At 52.6% G+C, this 25,424-nt stretch overlaps 2 protein-coding genes across 6 annotated transcripts in view; both read right to left on the bottom strand.

Annotated features, from left to right (window-relative positions):
* Nucleotides 1-1,411: 1,411 nt before the first annotated feature.
* Nucleotides 1,412-9,201, bottom strand: CABP5 (calcium binding protein 5). The gene is made up of 7 exons (XM_045531848.1): nt 9,084-9,201; nt 7,678-7,708; nt 6,873-7,016; nt 5,913-6,022; nt 2,143-2,290; nt 1,771-1,875; nt 1,412-1,470 (listed from the first exon to the last, which is right to left on the bottom strand). Exons 1-7 carry the CDS (start codon nt 9,144-9,146, stop codon nt 1,412-1,414), a joined length of 660 nt encoding a protein of 219 aa, XP_045387804.1. The 5' UTR covers nt 9,147-9,201.
* A 2,378-nt stretch (nt 9,202-11,579) lies between these two features.
* Nucleotides 11,580-25,424, bottom strand: part of LIG1 (DNA ligase 1) — a 38,901-nt gene continuing 25,056 nt past the window's right edge. For all 5 annotated transcript variants that reach the window (XM_045531282.1, XM_045531284.1, XM_045531285.1 and 2 more), the window contains 16 exons: nt 24,287-24,453; nt 23,865-23,941; nt 22,920-23,011; nt 22,605-22,704; nt 21,669-21,754; nt 20,858-20,973; nt 19,878-19,973; nt 18,071-18,181; nt 17,426-17,497; nt 16,829-16,973; nt 16,556-16,638; nt 15,310-15,462; nt 13,643-13,696; nt 13,329-13,472; nt 12,006-12,098; nt 11,580-11,874 (listed from right to left, as the gene is read on the bottom strand). In XM_045531282.1, coding sequence (XP_045387238.1) covers nt 11,791-11,874; nt 12,006-12,098; nt 13,329-13,472; nt 13,643-13,696; nt 15,310-15,462; nt 16,556-16,638; nt 16,829-16,973; nt 17,426-17,497; nt 18,071-18,181; nt 19,878-19,973; nt 20,858-20,973; nt 21,669-21,754; nt 22,605-22,704; nt 22,920-23,011; nt 23,865-23,941; nt 24,287-24,453 — 1,673 coding nt within the window. In that variant the 3' untranslated portion in view covers nt 11,580-11,790. The remainder of the gene's footprint in view (nt 11,875-12,005; nt 12,099-13,328; nt 13,473-13,642; nt 13,697-15,309; nt 15,463-16,555; nt 16,639-16,828; nt 16,974-17,425; nt 17,498-18,070; nt 18,182-19,877; nt 19,974-20,857; nt 20,974-21,668; nt 21,755-22,604; nt 22,705-22,919; nt 23,012-23,864; nt 23,942-24,286; nt 24,454-25,424) is intronic.

Here is a 25,424-nt window from a genome sequence, read left to right as displayed (position 1 = left end):
TGCTCAAATTTCCATCCACAGACTCTTGTAGCTCTATGGGCGCCCCCATCCCGGCAAAGCCACTGCCTTCAGTCTAACCTCCACCCACACCGTGGCCTGTCACCACCCCCCACCCCCCGCCCTTCCTCCTTTTCGGGGCCGCGGGGATTTGGTCCTCAAGTGCTTGATCCACGTTGAGCGTGTGGACGGTGTGGGGGCTTCCAGGACCTCCTCAGCGAGCCATCATCTTCACAAATTCTGCAAAGAAAAATCCCCTGTGAGGTGCCTCTTTGTAAAAACCCCAGACTTTTTTTTTTGAGTCCTTCCCATGTGCCTGGTGACCGTTGAGAGATTACTTGAGCTCTCCATACCTCTGTTTCTTCATCTATAAAATAGGAATCATAAGATCGATATTCCTTTATATGGCTGTTAAGGTGGTTAAATGACCTAATGCTCATTAAATGGATTAAGTATTCCATAATAGTAATTGTTAGCATCTTATTTCATCCTTCCAACCATCCTGGAGTGGTGAGTGCCAGATAGGAAACTGAGGCCAGCTGGGGTGACCAACGTACCTGAGGTCATGTGGACGGTGGACGGTAACCCAGGAAGGAAGGCAGGTTGCACCTGACCTTGCTAGGACCAGATGCCAGATGAACTTGCTGCCCCACCCAGGTCTTGGGTGGGGGTCACCCTGTTCTTCCCTTGCCTACAGTTGGCCTGAGGCTCCATCTCCCACCCCCACCCCAACCTCTTCCAGATTTTACTTTATGTCCTCTGTCCACCTGAGCCTGACTAGATCCAGCAGGTGTCCAACAGACATCTACTAGGTTTCCATACTGGGCCATGGAGTGGATAAGGTTTAGGGAAGACTCCTCTGTCATCCAGAGCGGAGGCGAACACAGCTCAATACAGCAAGGCCTGCCATGGTGATAACCCCCACGGAGAGGATCAGAAACTTCCGTGAGACTTCACAGCTAAAGACGAAGGGAAGCTTCCTAGTAAAGCCTGCGTTGGTGTGAGTTCCAGAGGGATGGATAAGATTGAAAGGTGTGGCCAGTGGACAGAACATCAGGTGCAGAGGAACAGAAGTTGGAGAAGCAGAGCAGGTACCAAATTTGCACTAGAGCATAAAAGTTCAGAAGATACAGGCTAGAGGGGTGGGTGGGGCCAGACGATGGATGGACATGGATAGCAGACTAAGAATTTTGGAGTTTTGTCTATAGGCAGCAGATAGATGCTGAGATCTTTGAACCAGAGAGGGTCACAAGCAGAACTTGATGAGCCCTATGTATGCCTCCCACTAAAACAATCCCCACTTCCCATTCACACAGAACTCCGGTCTCTTTAATTTGTTCAATGATTCAATATACATGTGTTGAGCTCTGTGCTAGGAATTGGGGATGTGGCGATGAAAGATTTAGTCTTGGCCTCAGAGGGAGACAGGCAATAAGCTATGATAAGCTATGAAGAGGTCGTGGGTTGATATTCCTGCAGAGGCGACCACGGGGTGTTGTCAGGGAGAACAGAAGAGAGACACTCAGTCCAGTAAGGGCGGGGGCACCTTTCAGGAGCATCACTAGGAGCTGGCCGGGGGAAAGAGGATTGGGTGTTCCAGACAGTGAGATGGCATGAGCAGTGACAGACAAGGAGAATACAAAAACAGCGCTGCTTAGTGAATGATTTCTCTTAGTTTTCTCCAAAACTTTGAGAGAAAGGTGTTAGCATCAATCCATTTTGAAGATGTGAAAACAGACACTCAAGGAGAGGAAGTGACTAGGATGAGGCTACTTGCTGAGTGGGAGATGATCCTGAATTGGAAGCCCAAGAACCTGACCCTGGAGTCCCAGCTGCTAGTCCGTCCACCTTCCTCAAGGGGCGTGTTGTTCCCGTGAACTGGGACGGAATGGGTGAGGTGGAAGGGAATCCTCAGCTCAGGTAGGGAAGGGCCTCAGGCAAAGTGTTCCTCGGAGCCACCAGGTGTGAGAGACACTGAGCCCTTTGACCCACCCTGGGCAGAAAGGGCTAGAACAAAAGCTTCCACCACCAGCCATCCCCATCCCAGCTCAAACTCGGAAAAGAGTGAGGAGTGGCCAACTCAGAGAAAAGCACATGGGGAGCTGGAAGTGGGTTCCCGCGGTGGCTGCCCTGCTACAACGTCACCTTCAAAGTCAACGGTGCCATCTCCATTAACGTCAGCCTCCCGGACAACCTCGGAGATCTCCCGCGGGGTGAGCTGCTCTCCCAGGAGCCTTTGCATGGCCTGCTGCAGCTCCGCCAGGGTGATCTCCCCGTCCCCGTTCGTGTCGAACTAAGCAGGAGCAGAGGGGATGACATCAGCAACGAGGACGGTGACAGCAACAAGAATGACAGTTGAAGTTCCCTGATCACTTACTGTGAGTCAAGAACCAAGCTAAGAGCTCTGGGCACATCATCCAATGGAATGTCATCTCGAAAGGACAGGTTTTTAAAAAAATTTGCATATTCTTTTATTATTTTAAAATCAGCTTTGTTGAGGTATAATTGTCATACAAAAAGCTGTGCGTATTTAACGTGTACAGTTTGATGAGTTTGGACAAATGCATACACCTGTGAAACTATCACCACAATCAAGGAAATAAACATATCCACCCATCCAAAGATTTCCTAGTGCTTGCTCCCTTGTTATTTTGCATTGTGTGTGTGTGTGTGTGTGTGTGTGTGTGTGTGTGTGTGTGTGTCGAGGGGCGTGGGGTGGTGAGAATACCTAACATGAGATCTAACCCATCAACAAAATTTTTTTGTTGACCATAAACAATCTAACCTTTTACTTAAAACTTAGATATTACCATGCTACAACATTTGTTTTTTAAAAATTTAAGAATATTATTTTTGATCGACAAAACACAATTGTATACATTTATGGGTTACAATGGGATGTTTTGACATGTATACAATGTGAAATGATTAAATCAAGCTAATTAACATATCCATCACCTCACTTGCTTATTGTGAATATTTTTGGGGGTGATACGTTTGAAATTTACTCTCTATTTTGAAATATACACAATTGACATTCCCACCAACAGCGTACCAGGGTTCCCTTTTCTCCACATCCTCACCAACACTGTCATCTTTTCGATAACAGCCACCCTCACGGGTGTGAGGTGAGATCTCATTATAGTTTTAATTTGTGTTTCCCAAATGATTAGTGATGCCGGGTATTTATTCATGCACCTGGTCACCGTTTGTATGTCTTCTTTTGAGAAATGTCTGTTCAGGTTCTTTGGCTATTTTTAAATCTGGTTATTTGTCTTCATGCAGTGTTGTTATTCACAGGCGTGATATTACACAGCAGATCTCTAGAACTACTCATCCTGCATCACTGAAACTTACACCCTCCGAACAACATCTCGCCATTTTCTCCTCCCCTGGCCCTGGCAACTACCCTTCTGCTCTCTGCTTCTATGAGTTTGATTGTTTTAGGTACCGCCTCTAAATGGACTCATGCAAAATATTATTCAGCCTCACAAAAGGAGGCGATCCTGCCATATGCAATGACAGGAATGAACCCAGAGGATGTTATGCCAAGCGACATAAGCCAGATACAGAAGACGAGAATTTCTAAGTGTCTCGTTCACTGGTCCATGCTCCGTCCCAAGATCAGTGCTCTCCACATGGGCACTATGGATGAATATTTTTTGGGCAATATTGATATATATTTGTCGAATTGACAACTGCCTCCAAACCTCTACCCTGCCTACCCTTGACCAATCTACCAGAAAGTCTAGTAGGCTCAACCTCCAAAACGTAGCGGGAGCCAACTGTCCTCGAGATCTGCCTGTGCTAACTGGCTCAACCCACAGTCATCTCTCGCCTGGATTAACAGGGCAACCTCCTAATTGGTCTTCTGGCCCCTCTGGTGGTCCTGCTGTGGTCTGTTCTCTACACGTCAGGGCTTCATTTAAAACATAACTCAGAGCTTGTCACTCTCCTGCTTAAAATCCCCGGTGGCTTCCTGTCCCACTCGGAACAAAATCCTGACACAGTTGCACAGTGCACAAGCTCCTGTCACACAAGCTGCTGTCTGGCCCTGCCTTTGGCGACTCTGAGGCCTTGTCTATTTCATGCCAGTGTCTCTCCAGCCCACGCCTCCCCAGGACTCCCAGCCTGGTCCTCAAACACGCTTTCCTGCCTTACAGCATGTGTACGCTTGCAGCTTCCTGAGCCTGGAATACGATTTCCCTAGAGCAGGGCTGTCCCAGAGAAATGCAATGCAAGCCTCACGGGTCATTTAAAATTTTCCAGTACCCACATTAAGGGAAAAAAAAAAAAAACCAGTTAAAAGGAACAAGTGAAATTAATTTTTAATAATCGATTTTATTTAACCCAATATATCCAAACTATTATCATTTTGTCATGTATTCAGGCTAAAAATTGTTAGTGAACTATGTTATATTCTTTTTATGCACACTGCATTGCATAAGACAGCATGATAGCATACTAAGTTCTTAGTATGTGCTTAGCGTACTTAGTTAACACGCTTAGCACAGAAGTTTACTTAAATACACAAGTATACTTATGCTAATTATCCTAAACATACTAAGTCTTAATCCAGTGTGTATTTTACTTACAGCACTTCTCAGTTCAGATACTCAATTTTTTTTTTATCAGAAATTCTTGATTTGGGCCAGGCACGGTGGCTCATGCCTGTAATCCTAGCACTCTGGGAGGTCGACACAGGTGGATCGCTCAAGGTCAGGAGTTTGAGACCAGCCTGAGCAAGAGCAAGACCCTGTCTCTACTAAAAATAGAAAAAAATTATCTGGCCAACTAAAAATATATATAGAAAAAATTAGCCAGGCATGGTGGTGCATGCCTGTAGTCCCAGCTACTTGGGAGGCTGAGGCAGGAGGATCGCTTAAGCCCAGGGATTTGAGGTTGCTGTGAGCTAGGCTGACGCCACGGCACTCACTCTAGCCCAGGCAACAGGGCGAGACTCTGTCTCAAAAAAAAAAAAAAAAAAGAAAAGAAAAGAAAAGAAATACTTGATTTGCATAAAGGTTACAGTTGAAAAAGTAGATTCACATACTCAAGTTGCTCCAGATGAAGCTTTTCCAATAATTGTATCAAGTATTTGTTCTAAATTTAAATGAATTGTGTTTAAATACTTGGGTGCTTCTATTCAACTGAATATGAATGGCAATTAAATAAATAATGTAATTGAAAGCTATCGAAATGAAATAAAATAAAAAAATCGGTTCCCATTTCAAGGGCCCAATGGCCACATGTGGTCAGTGGCTACTGTTTTCGGACAGAGCACTTCTGTGGCCACAGAAAATTCTATTGGATGGTGCAGCTGTAGGTCTTTTTCTGAAGCTGGGAGAGAAAATCACACAGCTAGTAGGTGATCTCCTGGGATTTGAACCTGTGTCAGTCTGGTTCCAAAGTCATTGCTTCCAAACACCACACCATTCTTTATTTTTGCCACGTGTGGTTGAAAGCTCTGAATGAGAAACAACTTACTCTCCCCGGGTTTCACTTTTTAGCATCTCTACAGCAAGTAGCTTAAACTAGATGATCCCTTTGAGTTCCCTTCTGGGATCTCAAATTCTTGGATGCATCCTTCCTGTGACAGACACAAGGAGGAGAGGCCCTAACATTGGTTTTGGAAATTGCAAGATCTTGGATAAGACTGGTCATCTTCATGAACCTCAGTTTCCTCATCTGTATGACTGGGGTAATTGACTGCTTCCCCCTAATGTTTTTTGGTGGGGATTAAATCAGATAAGATATGTAGAGGCCTTGATCCATTGCCAGTGTTTGGAATATGTTAGTTTCCTTCCTTATTGATCTCACCATGGGTAGAAAAATTGGTTTTGGTGGGTTCTGTTCCCGGTAATGATGAATCACAGGCCTCTCCTTCAACCACCACCACGGCACTCTCAACTCACCTCCTTGAAGGCGTCTCGCATCTCCTGGACACCGATCATCCCCGCTGTTTCCGCAAGCAATTTCGGGGTCATGAGCTCCACAAAGTCGTCAAAGTCCACTCGGCCACCCACTGAGGATGGAGAGGGAGGATTAGTGAGACTCCATCTTCCCCAACCGTCCATTACCTCACTTCGTGGGGCCTCGAGTCAGTTCAAGAAATAGATCAGCTCCCACCTCCCTGTCCATTAAGAGCCTTCTTTGACCTCCTCCCTCCACTGTGCCAGCTCAAGCCCTCACGTCCCTCTAATCTGAACATGAGTTGACAGGGTGTGGTAAGGTGGAAATAATTAACTGTCTGTGTGACCTTCAGAACATCTCTTCATAGGTTAAGACCTATGCTCCCTCATCTGTGGACCTGCAGAAGAAGGTACATGAATTAAAGAGCACCCAAGTCTTTTCCAGATATAAATATTATCATTGCCTTGAATTCAGCCTTGTTTGCTCGATTGCATGCCCAGGAGCAAACCCAATAGCAATTTTATTCCAGTTTTGATCTCAAAATCAGCTCTGGTCTCCACCTAAAAACCCACCCCTTTTGCAACACTATTCACCAACATTAGCTCCAACTCCAAGTTTGTTTCCAACATCTCACGCAGCTCCAATCTTGGGCTCCACTGAGGAAGCTTAGTGGTGATAGTAATAGTCTACATTCGACGAGAATTTATTGGTGGCTAAGACTTTGCCTGCGTTAGCATCTTTGCCCCTTCCTTTCCACAATCCCATGAATTAAGGAGTGATAGCATCTTCACTTGACAGGTGAGGAAACTGAGACTCAAGAGTAGGGGATAACTGTACTTTTCAAAATGACAATTACTAGATAATAGTATGGGGACTTGAACACAGACCTATCTCTATATGTTCCCCAATTCTACCCTGAGCCCTTCCCACCCCCAGCCATTCGTCCCATCCCCTGGCCTCACAGTTCATGTGGATTTGCTGGCCCAGTTCAGTCAGTTCCATCTCCGTGGGCATGTAACCCATCGTCCTCATGAGATTCCCCAAGTCCTTACAAGAGATGAACCCATCTCGGTCCTTGTCAAACTCAAGAAATGCTTCCCGGAGCTCTGAAAGTTATAGAGAGAAGAATTTTGGGAGAACTTGAAACAGTCCACGGGGAAGAGTGGCATCCCTTGAAACTACCAATGAGGCTCCAACTAGAGACTTCTCAAAGGAAAACACATCTTAAAAAACAAATATTTCAAAAAGCAGTGATATCTGAACTGTGCTAGGAAGAGGCATGATTCCTGAGACCACTAAATGAGAGCAATGAAGTCCTTCAAACTCTTGAGTGAAGTCATGGGGAACCTCAAAACCACCAACAGAAAAACCAAAAATTTCTTTTTTTTTTTTTTTGGGTTGGGGTCTCTTGCCTGGGCTAGAGTGCAGTGGCCTCATCATAGTTCATTGAAACCTCAAACTCCTGGGCTCACGTGATCCTCCTGCCTCAGCCTCCACAGTAGCTGGGACTACAGAACTATTTTCAATTCATTCTGAAACTCATGTTTCACTCCTGAGTCTCTGAGACACCGGGGGATGCGTTTTAAATACTTTGGGAGATACTTAAACTGCCATGAGAAAGAGTTCCACAAACTTACAGTTGACTGGGAAGAGAGAGGGATGTAAAACTTTCATGTCAATCATTTCATACAGAAATACACAAAGGGGACTGAGGGTGGATTAAGCGGGTGGATGGCAACGTGGGGCATTTGCAGGACAAGGTGTTACCTTCGATCTCATCTTGTCCCAGTGGTCTTTCCTGGAAAGGAATGCAGGGGAGGGGGATTTGGAGAGAGGTTCAGGAATCCAACACCCGATTCTCCAAACATGTCCCCTTGTTCTCCCAAGCTACTCCTCCCCTCTCCTCTTCCTCTTCCCTCTCTGCCTCTCCTCTTCCTGCTCCTGTCTCCTGACTCCCAGGCCATGGCTCTCACCTCCCCACCTCTTCCCCACCCCCTCTCATTTCCCCTCTCCCATCCTTGACTCTTGATCACTCTCCTTCCCCCTTTCCCAGGCAAGCACCCATCACACTGTGCCCAACGGGTCTGAAACACCATGAATCCAATGTCCCCGTTTTCCAGATGAAGAAAGCGAGACTCACAATCACAGCCAACGTGTTCAGAGTGCTGACCCTGTGCCAGGCAGTTTCCATAACCCTTTTGTTTAAACCTCAGGCACTGCTCTTTGAGCCCAGTCCAAATATCATTCCCATCTTACCCATGAGGACGCCAATGAACAGAGAGGTGAAGGAACCTGCCCAAGGTCACACAGCTCATAAGTGGCAGATCCCCTTCCAAGGGAGAGAGAAATTAAATTACTCCCTTGCGGTCATGTGGCAAAGTTGGGTGCAATGCTGGCATTTGAATTCAGGGCTCCTGACTCCCAAGTGAGAATTCTTCCCTCGACACGCCATCGACTCTCTTTCTACCTGACTCTCTCCTTCCCCCCAAGGGTTAGAATCCCTTTGCATGGGACCAGTATTTAACGACACTCGGGCAGGATGATCAGTGCCAGCACAAATACTTCCTAACACCTCTGAGAGTTTCCAATCATGGTTGCCCCACCTTCTCTCTCTCTCTCTCCTCCCTCCCTCCCTCCCTCCCTTCCTTCCTTCCTTCCTTCCTTCCTCTTAATGCCTGACAATAAAAACATGCCTGTAGGAATCAAACAGCTCTGACCCTGCCACTGACTCATTGTGTGAGCTTAAGGCAAAGATTTCATGACTGTGAGCCTCAATTTCCTCACCTGTAAAATGGGAATGAAAGTGTCATCAACCTCATGAGTTCTTTTGAGGTTTTGATGACATCAAGAATGCAAAGCCCTTTGCACAGGGCTTAGTAAGTGGCAGCTATAGTTGTTGACATCATCATTATCACTATGAGCGTCTATAGAAAAGAAAGATGATGATCTCGACAATGTCATCCCAGCTCCTCTTTTATTTTTCTTCTCCTTCATCTCCTCCTCTTCACTCCTGACTTCGGATTTCAGCCCCGCCCAGGTAGCTCCCTGGCTCACACGGCCCCTCGAAGGCCCCTGGAACTCTAGCTTCTCAGTTCCTGCTCTCTTCCCCTGTCCGCCAGGTTCCCACGTCACCTGCCCTGCCCGCTGCCGTCCCTGTCGCCCCCGCCTCTTACCCGCTGTTTCTCAGCGATGCCTTTCCTCAAGAAGATGCAGGCGGGGCCCATCGGGAACTGCATGGAGGGCGGGGCACAGCTCTGCAGCACCGGTGTCAAGACAGTGCGCCTTAGCCACCTCTTCCTGCCCGTCCCTCTGTCCCCGTGTCTCCCAGCTGTGTGACAGCTGGGGCAGAAATCTCTACCAGCCTGGGGAGGGATCAGAGCTGTTCCTGCCTCCCCATCTGGCTTGAGCGAGGTGGGTGGGGGAGAGCCGGTCTCAGGCTCTGACACTCTGTTATCCCCAGAGTAGAATCAGAAAGTTTGTTTTGAAAATGGGGATTCGAGCAGAGGGCATGTGTTCATGCAGTGTTCCAACAGGCACTCTGAGGGCTCACTCTAGCCTGGACCCTGGGCTGCAAGAAGTTTTCCCCAGAGAGTCAGGAACGTGAGCAAACGAGCAGGAGACGAGAATCGGGAATCGCCGATGACAGGAGACGGGCAAGTAGGCGAGCACGGTGATCAGGAGCGTGGCATTTGCTCTCCCTCTGCTCATCCCTCCCTTCCATTCTTCCTGAATAATTCAGGGGGGAAGAGCAAGGTGTGGAGGAGTCGTGGGGGGCGGTGAGAGTCATGGTGCTGTCAGAGCCCATAGGCAGGGGAGTCCTCGTAGAGGGGCAGCATGGCCCAGCGTGCTGGGGCCTGAGAGCTGGGAATGCACCGGGGGAGGGCAGCTTGGTGTGGAACGTGGGAGCACGAGCTGAGTTGGGGGGGAATCTACATGCAGGCACTGTCTAGGGTGGGGGTCTGCACTGCAAATGGGTCACACCTCACTACCCACCCCCCGCCCCCCACCTCACTACCCAGACTCTCCTCTGTGTTTCACCTCTTTTCATCACGTTCCGCTGGCAAATCTGCGCCCTGCTCCCCTGGGCATGGGAAACCAGCAGCTGTCTCTGCGAACCAGGTAAGGAGCCTCCCTGCTCGGGGTCCCGGCGGCATTTGCAGCAGGAGTTTCCCACGTCCTCCTCCCCCTCCTTCTCCACCGTCGTCGCCATCATAGCATGGTGGCAAAATCTAGTGAGTCTCTACTATGTGCTGGGCAATGCCCTAAACCCGTGGTTCTCCAAGGTTAGCACTTAGCACGCACTTAGCACAGCCACCAGGAGGGCCTGTGACAGCAGGTCCCGGCCCCACGCCAGGGGATCTGGGACAGTAGGTTTTGGGTGGGGCCTGACACTTTGCATTTCTAGCAAGGTCCCAGGTGATGCTGTTTCAGCTGCTGGTTGGGGACCACATTTGACAACCTCTGCTGCCAACCCTTATTGAGCCCTCACATCAGCCTCACGGAGGATGCCTCCAGCTGCAGGCAGCGGCAGACCCAAACGAGAGCTGCTCGACAGTGAAGGGACTTTGCCGTGTCGCTGAACGAGAGCCTGGCGGCAGGTGGCTCGGGGTGTGCAGCCCTGTGCGCCTCTTGCCCGCCTGACTCCTGGTCTTGCCCTCCTCCAGCTGGTGGCCCGAGGGCTGTGGCAGGGCCAGAGGAGGCTGCCAGGGCCTAGTTCTCTCTGTGACAATCTTAGAAAAAGTTTTCCAGAAGCTTCCTCCTCTTAGTCCCAAAAGACTTCGTGTTGCATTGGCCAAAGTTCCCACACGTTAGTGTCCAACCTCACTCGTAGCGAGCTGAATGGGGCCACCATGACCAGTGTGGCCTGTCTGTACCCGCACGGTGGACAGGGAACTCTGCCCCGAAGCACACGGTGGGAGTCAGCACTCAGAGGGGACTTCAGAAGGAAGGGGGTGAAGGGATGTTGGGGAGACTAACAGCGATGCCCTTGGTCCCACCTCATGTGCCACTGGAGACTGATGCTCCAACTACCTCATGCCAGGCTCTGTGCCAGGAGGGATAATGGTGAGCAAAACAGGTACGGCTACCGCTATGCCCCATGGGTGACAGCCAGAGCACTGTGCTGCGGATTCTGAGGCCATGCCTGGTCACCGGTTGGTGGGTCACAGAGCCAGGAATCACAGGAATCACACCCAAATCACTGTCCTTACTGTCTCCCGAGAGGCTGAGGACCTCACTTGAAAGGTGTGGCCAGAAGGCCAGGTCAGAGCTGGTGGTGACACTCCTGGGTGTGGCCCTGGGTAAGTCACTGACCTTTTCGGTGCTTCCCTGTCCCCATCTGTGAAACAGGGACCATGACAGCACCTACCTGTAGAATTGCTGGGTGGTTACACAAGTTAAAAAATATATATGTAAAGACTTTAGACTGCTGCGGTCCAATACGATTATGTGAAATATTGACGTCCTCGCTTGTGGGGCCCCATGGCGAGTGCTATTGCTGCAGGTGGCCGGTGGCTGTCACACTGCACAGAGCAGATACGGAACACTCCCATCACGGCACAAAGCTCTACTGGATGGTGCTGGGCCAGTGCCTGGCACTGCCACAGGCTGTGCAAGTGCGACTTCTTAGAGCTTTGCCGCCAGAGCCCAGCAAGGACCTTGTCACAGAGTAAGTGTTTGACAATTATTTACTGAAAGAACTGACCAGACGAATCCCAGACCCCGGCGGAAATCATCCCCTCACACATCGTACACACACATCCCTGACGCTGAAAACCGCAGACTGCAACACCAGATTGGCTGAAAAGTAGCGAAAGGTAGCGGCGATACCCCTGGGTTCTCTCCACCTCTCGCCCCGGCCCCGGCCCCGGCGGGCAGGGCTTAGTACATATCTTCCAGGTTCGAGTCCGAGTCCTCGCCCTGCTGGTTCTGAATCTGACTCTGCTTCCGGTACAGAGAGGCCACCTGTGGGGACACGGCGGGGGGTGGTCAGAAGCTCCCCGGCTGCCCCCAGCCCCAGTGCTGCAGGCCAGAGTCCGCCTAAGACGCTGGTCTGACCAAGTAGCAGGGTGACCCCTCCCTTCCAAGGGCCTCACCTGGGCACTGCTGGTGGCCTCCTCCGGCTGCTTGTCTTCCCGGACTCGAATAAACCGAGGGAAGCGAAGGGAGATCCCTTTCTCACTGTCCACCTGCGGGGAAGGAGAGGGGACGGAGACTCTCCCGCGGCCGAGCTGCAATGTGCTGGCCGTGGCAATGCCCTGTCCTCATCCCTCCTTGATGGGGCCCCAGTTTCCTGATCCACACCACGGGGCTGAACAATGGTTGTTTTAAGGACTAAGCAAGTTGACGAAGTACTTGGAACTGTACCTGGTGCACAGTAAGTGCTTAAGAAATGCCGGCTGCTCTAGCTGCTATTCATGCTGTTATTATTATTATTGATTAGGGCTGAGAGGCAGAAGAACAAAGAGTCGGGGTGTGGGTTCTAGAACCAGAGTTTGGGGTTCAAATCCCAGCTCCCATCTCTCAGGAGCCACGTGCCCCTGGGCCAGTTACCTAAGCTCCCTGGGGCTCTGCTTCCTCACCTGTAAAATGGAGATGTTCGTGTCACTATGTCTCGGGGCTTTTGTGAGGATCAGATGAGCGTGTGGAAGTGAAATGCTAATTATCACACAGTGTCTGCTTCACAGTGAGTGCTGGATAAACACCAGCTCCTGTCACCTGTTACCAGGGCACCCTGGCTGTGTAATATGCAGCATGAGCAACAAATTAAAAAAAAAAAAAGAGATCAAAAATATGAGTTCCTTCTTTTAAAACGGGAGTCCGCTTCTCATCAGAAAAGAACGTGCTAGTTCGGATTTGAAGGATGGAAAGAAATCACAAAGAGAGAACATTTTATAATTGAGATTCACTGTTCTTTTGAAGGAGAAAGCTAAGAGCTGTCCCAGCGCTGGCTACAGCTGGCATTTTCCCCTGGTGTACAACAATACCGCTGCAGGCCTTGAGGACGGAATCACCAGGGAGAGAAATTGGCCAAGGAATTAAAAAACTTGGTAGCATGAAAATTAATTACGATTGAGGAAGAAACTGCAGCAGTCAAGGCAAATGCTCACCAGGAAGCGCACTGAGCTTTTACTTAAATGAACTGAGTCTTCCAGAATTAATTCAGAGCCGAGGGTGGGATTATGATATTAATGGGAGCAATGTCACTGTTTTCTTTCTACTCCTGGGGAATTCTTTTTTTCTTTTAAAGAAAAAGGTTTTTGACCTCATTATCTGACATCCAAGTTAAGTGCAAGCTATGTCCTTGGTCAGTGCTCAGGAGGAGCCCACGTGGGCCCCAAGGGCCCCTCCCCACTCTGCTACCGCTGTTCCCACCCAGAACCCCCTTGCAGGGCCACGCCCAGGTGCCCGCTACTCACCAGGCCCCGGGCAGCAGGGTAGACGGGGGAGAGGGAGAGATCTGCGCACTTCACCTCCCACACGGTGCTGGGGTCCAGCCAGTGGTCGGGGGCCACGGCGCCATCTATGCGCACGTAGGAGCGGGGCGCGGGCAGCACCAGGGCCTGCAGGAGCAGAGGACGGAGGAAACGGAAAGTCTCAAACCTCAAAGTCAAGGGCTGGGGAGTGGGGAAAGGGGGAGGAAATGGGGGAAGGGAACAGACAAAGAGACACAGACACCCCTTAAGTAAGGAGCACGCTGTCAGGGGCGGGGTGCACGGCCGCCATGGCTCACCTGGAGCTGCTGGTGATGCCCCTCCAGCTCCTCGTCGCTGAAGCCAGTTCCGAGCTGCAGGGAGGACGCGGTAGGTCAGAGGCTCGGCCAGTGGCCCGGCACTTCCTCCTCGCTCCTGCCATCTAAGGACTTGGACCTGCGTGCGCTGGCAGCCCCATCCCCTTCCGGTCCAAGCAGCATCCATGGAAACCAGGAGGGGTGAGGTGGGGGCTGAGCATCCAGCCAAAGGCTCCTGAAGCGGAGTGACTCTCCCAGCAGGATGTCCGCTACCCCACTCACTGGCTCTGCTTCACGCGACACCCCTGCTCCTTCCACTCCGTCTCCCTGGCCCAGGACGTCGCCCCCCTGGGCTCACCCACATCCCTCCTGCCCGGTAACTTGTCCTCAGCTCCAATCTTAACATTGCCAAGAGCTTCCTTCACCTACTAAAATAGGAAAGGCTAAAAAACAGTAATACTCGATGCTGGCAGACATGCAGCAAGATGCGCATCTCTGACTGATAGAAGATGTCAGCTGCAAAGCCCTTTTTGTATTGGGAGCATTAAACATGTTCTTGCCTTTTGTACCAACAATAGGTCTTTTAAAAAATCTACTCGTAAAAAAAAAATATATATATCCTAAATAATTTAAAATGGTGACAGATTGGTGGCCAAAGATATCTGTGAATCATAAAATCACTTCTATCACTGATTATTTAGGTTAATATATATCAAGTGCTGATATTATTCATGAGAACAAAGCTGGTAACACTCCAGCCACGAACTCCATGGAACCAGCTCATGAAACTGGGGCACATCCATTGGAAGTTGTGCAGGCACTCAAGTCCTGTGACCATATTACTTAAGTGCATATAGTAACATTTAAAATAAAGTACTTATACGGCAAAAAGGCAGAAAAGAAAATTACTCATAGCAAAAGATCACAATTTTGTAAAAATATAAATATTCCATAAAACACCCCCTCAAATATTACTAGTGGTTGCCTCTGGGATTCTGGGTAACATTTTGTTCTGTGTCTGTGGCAAAAGATCCAAATTTGCTGGATATGGGAATATAGGAAATACACAGGACAATCTAGTTACAATGTGCATAGCTTAAAAAAAAAAAAAACACATTTCCCAGAGTCCCTTGCAGATAGCGGTGGTCCGTGGAGCAAAGTTCTGATCAACAAAACTTAATGAAAGCTGTTTGCTGGCTTAGGCTGACTCGGATGGCCCACCCCTCTTTGTCCTTGTGCCTTCCTCCTTTCTGCTGTTTGGAACATGCATGGCCATGATGGCTGGAACACCTGCAGCCACACTGTGACGATGAGGCCAGAAGCACATGACAAAAATGAATGTGGAGAAAGACAGGAGGAGCCTGGACCCCAATGGAGGAGCTGCCTGTCCCCTCCGTTTCTCAATATATGAGAGAAAAATAAATCCTTCTCTTACGTAAGCTCTCAGTATTTGCTGCTAAATTAAATTCCTAACTGATGTAGGCTCCTTACACCTTTCTATACTGGCCCATTTTTCTATAAGAAGCAAGAGTTAAATATCAGAAAATGTAAATAAAAACTAGGACATGAGTACCGCTTGGTCTGGGCCCTCCCTAGGTTGCCAACAGGAGTCCCCCAGAATTCCAGTCTACTTTCCCCTGCTTCTGCAGTCAGCCCCAAGCCCCCAGGACCTTGCATATCGCCTGCAGCTCCTCACTGTCCTTGTCGTAGGAGGCCAGCAGGAAGCCCCCGTACCGGCCGGCCCGCTTCCCCCGGCCCAGGTAGGCGCCGATCACCACAAGGTCCAGGGTGTCGCCCACGCCGTCGAGGTAGTCCTTCTTCAGCTGGGAGAAGGGGAGGCAAGATGTGAGGGGGAGCACCCAGGGTGGGGGGCATCACTGCTGGAGCTAATTGGCGGGCTGGGAAGAACTTCCAGAAACAACACTGAGGATGGCCCCCGTGAGAAAGGACTTGGGAAGGGCTTCTAGGTATAGACGGCTTGTGGGTATAAAGTGCACGTATCCTCAGACAGGGAAGGTCTGTGCTCTCAGCCGCTCGTGTCTAGAGGGGTGACAGGCAGGTAAACACACAGGAACATCCTGCCAGCAGGCCAGGCCAGCTCAGCTCCAAAACGGCTCTCGTGCTCACCCAGCCCTCACTGCCCCTTCTCCACTCAAACCCATCGTCCCTTAGCAGACGACAGATTCCTGCTCACTCACGCCCACTTCTGCCCAGGCTGCCCCCCCCAAACCCGTCCACTAGCCACAGGGAAACCAGAGGACCTCTGCAAAATGACAACGAGACCCCGTGACTTCCCTGCACGAAACCTCCACTGGCTTCCCCAAGCTCTTAGAGGGAGATCCGGTTTTATCTGGCGGTGGCTCCCAAGCTGCTGCGTGACCCGGGGCCTGCTCGCCACTCCTCCCTCACCTCCCACGTCACCTGCCTGCTCCCTGCACACGCCGAGCTTGTTCCTTCCTCAGGGCCTTTGCACTTACGCCCCCACCCCACCCCGCCTGGTGCTCTGTCCCTGATCTTCCTGCTATCTAGATCTCAACCCAAACGTTGCCTCTTCCCAATCACCTAGGGCGCTCCCAGACCTGCTGGCCCCAAATGGACTCGCGATCCCCATGGCGCTCATCATTGTCCAACTTTATCTTGTTCCTTTGTCAACCGACTTCCTCCCCGAGTGCCTGGCCGACACTGAGGCCAGCGTGGAGAGAACAGAGACCTCACCCAAACTTCACAGTGCAGGCTCCGTGGTACTTGCACCGGGACAAACACTAACAAGGACCTGGGGTGGGACTGTGGGACTCTGAAGAGGGTCCCTGAGCTCAAACAGGGTACAGAGTGGAGACTCCAAATGACTGCCCAGTCGGGACAGACTTGCAGACCCGGGGCTCTAGTGGGGAAGGCCAGGTCAGGGACGGGAATCACCTTGAGCCAGTTGTGCGATCTCTTGGCGATCTCATAGGTGGCATCGACGTCCAGGGTCTTCACCATCAGCCCCTCGCAGGAGTCTGAGGGAGACACACAGCGTGGTTCTTGGGGACCCCCGGCTCACAAGGGCTGGAGCAGGCGGGATTCTGGTCAGATCATCTGGGGCTGGGGACAGATCATCTGGGGTTGGGGACAGGCTGGGAAGCCGGAGTCATTGCGGGTTGCAGGGAGGCCACAGACCTTGGCGGAGAGAAGAGCAGGTGCCCTCACCTTTCACGGATTGCTCCAGAAACTCGGCGATCTGGTCAATGTCCTTGGTGTCCAGGGAGGTAGCGAAGACAAATTCACCCTCCGTCTCCACGAAGTTCTCCCGGAGCAGCTGCCGACGTCGGGAAAGGGGCTCACGTACCAGGGACTGAGGGGCCGGGGAGGGAGGACAGAAGACGGGGCGTTATTGTGGAGGCAGAGACAGTAAGTCCTGACCGCGAGGCAAACAAGAAACATACGGGTCACAATTAGTAACATGGTTTACAGAAAGCCTTGAGGGGAGAACCGCGCTGTCGGGAGGATTCTGAGAGCTTAAAGCACGGGGCTGGTCGTGGGCAAGAGGGGGTGGACACCGCTTAGAGCCGGCGAGCTCGGGAGCACCAGACAGGGAGCCGCAGCCTTGCTGGAGCATGAATGAACACTACGGGTCTCTCATAATTTAATACCAGTTGAATAAAGGCACTCGGAGAACCAGTGCCCGAGTGGCCTCCCCACTCAGTGAGGCGCAGAGTCAGAAATGACAGTCAGACTGCCGGCTCCCAGGCCCACACACCACCCCCATCTTCCCTTGGCTGCTCCGGACATGAAGCCGGAACTTACCTCTCCATTGAGGTAGATGAGGTCGAAGGCGTACAAACACACCTGCACCTGGATCTCGGACGCATCCACCTCCTGGGTTGGGGCAAAATGGAGACCAGGAGTGGGGGAAGGTGTGACAGGGCTGGCTGGGTTCCCCTCGCATGGTGCCTGAGGCAGGCACCGGTCACCTGCTATTCTCTCTCTCTCTCCAGCTGACAGGCCGCACACCCATGAGGGTGACAATGCTGCTGGCCCCAGGTAGTGAATCATAATGGCTCTTGGCTAATTCTGACCATCTCACTCCCTTCACCAGATATTTGCTCTCCCAGCCTCCTTTGTAGCTAATGAGGGTGACATGACACAGTTCTGGCCAACAAGATATAAAGGGGAGGTCTGCTGGGGTACAGGTTGTAGAGGTTCCCAGAACAGATCTTTCATAGCAAAATGACAGAGATGTGGGAAAAGGGCCCTTCACCGGCTTCCTACTTGGGATGCTGGGATGAGAATGTGATGGCTGGAGCCATGGCAGCTGTTTTGCAGAAAAGCTGAGAGAACTGCACTTAGACTGACACTCTGCCCTTCTGGGATCGGGCAGGATCTGTAGCCAGGCCTGGGAAGATGAGGGAATATGGGCCCATGGCAAGCAGTGGAGGGGACCAACGCTACCTTGCGTTTGCGAGTGGTAAGCACTTGGAATGGCTGAATCTGCTTCTTTTCCCGGTCCCAAGCCACGGCTTCAGTGTCCAGGATAAAGGATGTGACAGATGGGAGTTTAATCTGAAAAGTGAAGGGAGAGACTCTGGGCTTGTATGAGGCAGAGGATGAGGTCAAAAGAAAGACATGGGGAAACAAATCCCCTTTTCCTTCCACAGCTCTCCAGATCCACTGACAAAGAGACACACGTATGCAGATCCCCACTGAGGGGAGGAAAAAAAAACTTTTCTGAAAACATACTATTTAGTCCCACAAGCTGGGGACCCAGGAGCCTTTGTCATCTCCTGTTTTCTCTCACCCACATTCAATTCCCCAGTGAACATGTCAATTTCCACTTCAAAAATCTCCAAGCTGCCTACTTCCCACCACCCTACTGCGCTCAGCCACTGCATCCTACTGGTCCCCCCATCCTGCACTGCCCCCCAGCTCCACTGTCCTCACAGCAGCCAGGGTGATCTGGCAAAGCCAATCTGGCCACGGTAAGTCCCTGCTAAAACCACCCCGTGACTCCCTAGTGCTGCGGGCGGGCGGGTCTCCTGTCAGCCCTGGTCCTCCCTTGCGTCCCCTGGCTGGCTGAGGGCAGAGACCTGGCAGGCCTGTCTGTGTCCCCAGCCTGCAGTACAGGGCCCGGTGCAGAGCAGATGCCCAGTAAGTACTTGTCGAATGAATAAGCGGAAGGAGCCAGATAGAGAAGACTTTGTACTGCATGATGCCACTGGTAGGAAGCTCTAGAATAAGCAAAACTAACCTATGGTGACAAAAAAGCTGATCAGGGGTTGCCTCTGGTGGATGGATGGCGGGGGGCGGAGGAAGGGGCATGGGAAATAGTCTAGAATGATGAGAATACGGACATGTTCTATACACTGATTGGGTCTTGGTCACACGGGTGTATAAACTTGTCAAAACTCATCAAAGTATACTGTATACGTAAAATCAGAAACTTTTATGGAAATTACATCTTAGTAAAATTTAAAAAATAGCGCTTGGCACTCAGCAGGAGAGCCGCGAAGGCACATGCTGTACTGTGGCTCTCGTCTTCACCACCTCTAACAGGCAGGGTTCCGAACACTGTGCTCCCTGCTCTCTGAAAGAAACAATTTCCTAATGAACTAGGGGCAGGCAAGGAGAAAGGCGCTTTCATAGAGGAGTCCTAACATAGGCCGGAGATTCCCGCTGAGTGCAGAGAAACGCCCAGCTGGGGCCCGTGAGGCCCAGCCCTACACCACCCTGGGCTTCACTCTGAGGCTGGGGCCCATCTGCAGGCCGGCTCCCTGCACCCTCGTCCCCACTCCCTCTCCCTGTCCTCCCTGCCAGAGAGGCTGCACCCTTAGATTCTGGCTTTCCCAGCCTCTGTCGCACTAGGGTGGCCACGGGACTCAGTGGCTGGACCGTGGCTCCAAGCTGGAGTCAGCTGGGGTGCTTGACAGTTGTCTTCATGGGAGGGGACAGAAGCTAGAATCCCTTTTCCCTCTTTCTGTCTGGAAGTGTGACACCTATTTGGGAAACTATCAGGGGACAGGCACTGGGATGAAAACTAACCAGCCAAGGACAGCAGAGGACAGAGGCAGAAATGAGCTGGGTGCGGGAGGACACCAGTGCTGGGCCGCCCACCTCCAGATTTCTTTGAGAAAAAAATATCTGCTTAAGCCATGCATAGTGGGAGCTCTGCCATCTGCAGCCAGATGACATCCCATTTCCTCTAACAAGCCCCCACTGCCGAGCCGGCCCCTGCCGGAGTGGGTGCACGGCAGACGCCCACCTTGGGGATGCGGCTGATGATGTCCGGGTACTTTCCGGTGTTATCTTCCTGGTTCCTGCTGAAAATCTTCACCTCCCCGCCCTCCAGAACATGGATCTGCCACAGCGGGTGGGGGAAGGGAGAGGAAATCAGAGCTGAGCCCACCCCACACGGTCCCTCCTTTCCCCTCTGGCTCCACCTTCACTGGCAGAAGGTTCCGGATGTTCTGGAGGAGGAACTGGTGCACAGAACTGAGCGAATCATCTTGGTTCCAACAACACCTCCCACCCCTGTCTCTGGAAGCCCCCGTCATCTTTTTTATTTCCAATCCCCACTCCTCTCCTCCTGTAAACACGTGTCTTGCTAGGTGCACATACCGATTTGCCTAAATGTTGTTATGCTGTAAATATCATGCTGGTTTCCATGGTTAGTTTATTAGCTTATTTTAATACAGTCTCGTCACAGTCCTTGAGCAGGGCTGTGTACATGCTATCTTACATGCGTATTGCTGTTTCAAGAAAGTTTCTATATATAAAATCATTGTCACTATCATGAATGATTTTGTTTCTTACTTTTTTCTCAACACTATTTTGAAGATCCATTTATGATGCTAAGGGTCTGTCGAATCCACTATGTGCAGCTGCCTCAAAGCCCTGCAGACACCCACCCACATCGCTTGCCCTCTGGTCCTGAGTCACAGGCAACATCACTGCACTAAGGCGCCTCCCAGAATGGCTGTTAGAACACCCCCCCCCAGCAGGGCACCAGTGGAGCCACTACCACAGGTCAGGACTGTTGACGATTTTGTCCTCGGATAAGCCTGTGAGGTGGTTATCGTCGCACTCATCGCAGGGAGGTGGAAACTAAAGCCCAGGGAGACCAGCAAGGTCAGCCGGGCAGCCCGTGCCAGAGGCTGGCTCTGAGTTCCCGTCTGACTGTCCCCGCCCTGCTCTGTGGCACCTCCTGCCTCCTGCAGAAGTGATGTGTCCCACTCCCCGTACCTGTGCCCTCTGCCCATCGTATTTGTACTCGCAGGTGAAAGCTGCCTCCTCGAAGCGTTTCAGGACCTCGCTGACACCCCGAGTGGGATGGGCCAACATTGGCTTCAGGGGGATGCCTGGGCGGGAGGAGAGAGTGGGTTAGGGTAGGACGGGGCCGAGGGAAGGCAATGCCTTGTGTGGGGAGGGTGGTGGAGGAGACCGCTGATGCGCCCCGGGACCCATTCTCCCTTCTCACCACTGAGCAAGAGAATGAACCCTCCTGTGTTTTGGAAGGGCACTTAAGACAACACCCCCTGCACCACCCCCCCGGGCCCCTTGCAGCTAGGAAAGGCCATGTGACTGGAACACACACAAGAGGTGCTACGTCTGGGTCACATCCTCACGAGCAATCTGGTTGCCTCCCCTCTTCTCACAATCTAGAACAGGAAGTGAGCCATCTCTGATCACACACTGGGGTGACAACCTCAGGAGGGCAAAGGGACAGGACAGATGGAGCCTGGTCCCTGGGTGATTCCTGGAGCACAGCTGCGTACTCTCCCTGACCCCCCCGCCTTGCTCTGGCAACTGATGTGACAGAAAGCAGTTCCCTCCGGCCTGACCCGCTGCCTCAGGTACACCCCACTACAGCAGCTTCACCCGCACACCAGCGCAGGAGGGAGACGCCCAGGAGAAAGGAATGCGTTTCAGCACCAGGGAAGGGATGCAATTTTGGTGGGGAGAGAAGAGGACTCTGCCGGTGCCTAGAGGGGGGCCCATGTGCACAGCAGCTCAGCAGGGGGTGGGGCTGCTGTCGGACCTGGGGGGCCCATACCTGGGCTCAGCCTGCAGTGCTCCGGGAGATGTTCCAGGCCATGCTCCAGCAGCACGGGGACAATTCGGTCCAGGTCAGGCACCTCACTGGGGTGTGGGGTGAGAATGAGATGCGGGAGAGTCTTCCTAGAACTCGCACAGCTTGGAAAGATACCTCAGCCCGTGCCTAGAAGCCCGGGCTCCTGCACGCCCCTGCCGGTCTCCGTCACCGCGGCCCCACCCCTCCTGCCACTCCGTCTCTGTGTTCTCCCTCCGTGCCACTATCCGTCCGTCACTCTGACTTCGCCGTCCCTCGTCTGGGCCTGCCGTCACCCCGTCACCACCAGACCAGCGACTCTCCCCTCGGCCTACACACGAGAACCACGGAAGGTCATGTTTAACTTTACTCAAGCATGAAAAGGATGAATTGATGCCTTTTGCAGCAATTTGGAAGGAACTGGAGACTATCATCCTATGTGGAGTATCTCAAGAATGGAAAAACACACACCACACGTGCTCTCTCATAAACTGGAACTAACCGATGAGCACGCGAGCCCACAGAGGGAAGTAAAACTAGCTGGAAATCGAGCAGGAGGGAGGAAGAGGGGAAGGGCCAAAACCCACCTAACGGGTACATTGAACACTGTTCGGGTGATGGGCACATTTATAGCCCTGATTCAAGCCAAGTGACAAAAACATTTGTACCTGCAACTCAGAGACCTCTTGATGCCCGCTGCCCTCGCTCACTGTCAGCATCTTTTTGCCTCTTCCTGGGTCACTGGCGCTTCACTGCCTGCCACCCTCCTGATCTTTGTCAGCAAACGTGTGTCCAGGACCGATCTCATCTGGTCACCACCCTGCTCTCAGTCACCAGCCCCATGGTCACTACCGTTTGGCAGCCACCGGCCCTCCCCCTTCACCTGGGCCCCCTGCTGCACCCACGGCCCCCAGCTCTCACCAGAACGTCTGCTTCAGAGTCATGCCCTGCTCCTCCAGCCACGTCTTCCTGGCCTCTGCTGTCTTGCCCTTCCCAGCATCCACCACAGCTGGGGGGAATCCTAAGAAAAGACCCCCAGAGGCTTTGGGATGTGCCCGACCGCTCAGCCACCCCAGGTCCACAGTGGAACGTAAACAGAGACCCAGGAGACGCTTCCCTCGGGGGAGAGGAGACTGGGGTGGCAGGAGCTGTGCGGGAAAGGGGTAGGGGAGAGAAGGACAGGGGAAGGCCACATGTGCTCTGGGGAGGGGACAAAGACTGGCCAAAGGAGCTCACCTTGGCCTGGGGGTGTGAGGCTCACAGCCTGGGCGAGGGCGGCCAGCACCGACTGCTCTGCCAGCCCCAGGCGCAGCCGTCCGCTCAGGGACCTGGGGAGAGAGCAGGCTGGGGAGTGGGCCTGCCTGCACCTTTCCAATTTCGCCTCCACCCCTCGCTTCTGCCTCCTCCGGCCTCCCCCACCTCGACACTTTGCAGACCCTCTCCTTGAAACCCAGAATCTCCCGAGCCTGACCTAAGCGATCACACAGCCCCATGTGACAGACGTGGAAGTGGACACCAGCCAGTAACAGTCACCACCACCGGCTCGTACTGGGCGGCAGGACTGGGTGCCCTGCAGCCGCCTCTCATCTCTGCCGCCCTGCAGGGGTGGTGAGGCTCGGGGAGGGCGAGGCAGGCACAGAGGGGCCTGGGGCCTGCACGTGAGCGTCAGACCTGACCCGGCACAGGCCTCGCTCTGAGCCAGCGGCTGCGGGCAGGAGGCTTAACCTCCCTGTGCCTCCACTTCCCCTTCTGCAAACTGAGGGTGAGGACAACAGGGCCTGCCTTGCGCAGGTGGTAGAAGAAACTGGCAGGACGAAGCACATGGCACAGGCCACACTAGAAATGCTCTGTGACATGGGCTGTCCATGGTGACTGTGCTCCCACGGTCATGGCAAACCCTGGCTTTGGGCTGCGCTGCCCCTTAGGCCAAGGCAGACAGCACCAGCCGATCACAGCACACTCCACCCATGAGCTGAGGACCTTCTCCAGGCAGGGCCACCAAGGGAGGAGCCGGCTGTGAAAGGAAACTGCTCCCTTCCCACCCCCTCAGGGTCTGGGCCTCCGGCTTGTGCTCCTCTTATCCAAGGGGGGTCCGGGTGGTGGTTTTGGCCGCCAGACCCACCCAGCTTTCACCTCCAGGCCCGCAGCCCCCTCTCCCTGCCTCACAGGCCCAACATTCACCTGGCGATGAATCGGGCTTCCGAGTGGCGGCAGGCAACGAAGAGGCCTTTGATGATGTCCATCTTCTTGGCTGTGGACTGGAGGAGGCAGGGGATGCCAGTCAGTGCCTGGTGCTGAGGGGAGGGACCGCACCTCCCCTCCCCGGCCACCCTCACCCCCTCGCCCCACCCCCATGTCCCAGTCCCCATGGCCTCCAGCTCTCCTCCCTCCTTTCCTCCCTCCGTCCCCTTCATCCAGCAGATATTTATTGAGTCACGGCATTAGGTGCTAGAATCTCCAGGGGAGACTCCCCAGTCTCGCGTGCAGGAAGGAGGGAAGGAAGCCCTGCACCCCTTGAGCAGAGCTGAAGGGACTCAGCCCACATAGCCAGACCATTCACAGGTCCCTGAGCCGCCTGGGATATGGGGTGAGCCCCCGCTTACAGCACTGCCCGTGAGCCTGGCGATGTCTAGGAACTTGGCGAAGACCCCCGAGGCAGTGAGTGGGGGTGGCGGCAACATGAGCCTCTGGGTGCTGCGACTGTTCTCGGCCACCAGCCCCACGTCACCCTTCTCAGCCGCCTCAGCCCGGACCGACTCCAGCTGCCGACCTTGGAGGGGAGACAGGGGGTGGCAGTGGCGAAGGTGACAACTGCAGCTGTGTGTCTCCCTTCCCTGGTGGCCTGGATGCATTTTCTCCAGCTGCAGGTGCTTGTGGCGAGTCCCCTCACCTTGCCATTCCTAACGCTCACCCACTTGGTGAGATGGCTTGGTGACTATCCCCCATCACGCTGGGGGCAGGAACCTACAAGACATCCATAGGGAGTGAGGCAGGCAGTTGGCCAACACGTCCACACTCAAGGGAGACACCTGGGCCAGCATTGTCAGGGTGTAGATGGGATTTAAACCACAGATGGAATCAGATCACCAGGGAAGTGAGTGTAGACGGAGCAGAGAGGTGGCCAAGGGACCCTTTCCTCTAGTTGGCCATTAACATCCTCCAGCAGTGACCAATGACCTTTGGCTTGTCTTTTTGAAGTCACCAGTTTAAACATATGGCACATGCTTTGGACTTACTGCCCAGAGCTGGTCCCGGGGCAGCCTGGGTGTAAGAGCAGGAGCTGGGAAGATGGAGACTCGACTACCCTGACAACTGTGACCAGTGTCTGTCAACCTATCACAGCCAACACAACCTGGTCACGATGGAAATTTTGTCTCATCTTTTCTATTCTGAAATGAAATGAAGGGATAATGTAACCTACCAACACATACAGAGATAACGCCCTAACTCTTAACACAGAGAAGAGAGAAAGGGAATGTAATCTAACAAAATAGCACGTTTCAGTCTGTGGATGCTTGGCCACTGCTCAGAAGACAGGAGAAGACACAACAAAAGGGACAGACTTCATGCCTGAAGTGGAATCGTCACAAGTGAGACAGCCACAGGTGTGAACGTTGGTGTGTGACATATCCACTCTCATGTCAAAAGGGACGGGATTTTCCAAAACAGTGAATGACTCACAACAAACCTGGGCTTGGGCAGCCGTGAGACCCACAAAGAGGCACAGAGACAAGCGTGAGC

The sequence above is a fragment of the Lemur catta genome, chromosome 19, assembly GCF_020740605.2.
Source record: "Lemur catta isolate mLemCat1 chromosome 19, mLemCat1.pri, whole genome shotgun sequence".
Taxonomy (NCBI): Eukaryota; Metazoa; Chordata; class Mammalia; order Primates; family Lemuridae; genus Lemur; species Lemur catta.
This window is presented reverse-complemented; position numbering and strand designations above follow the sequence as displayed.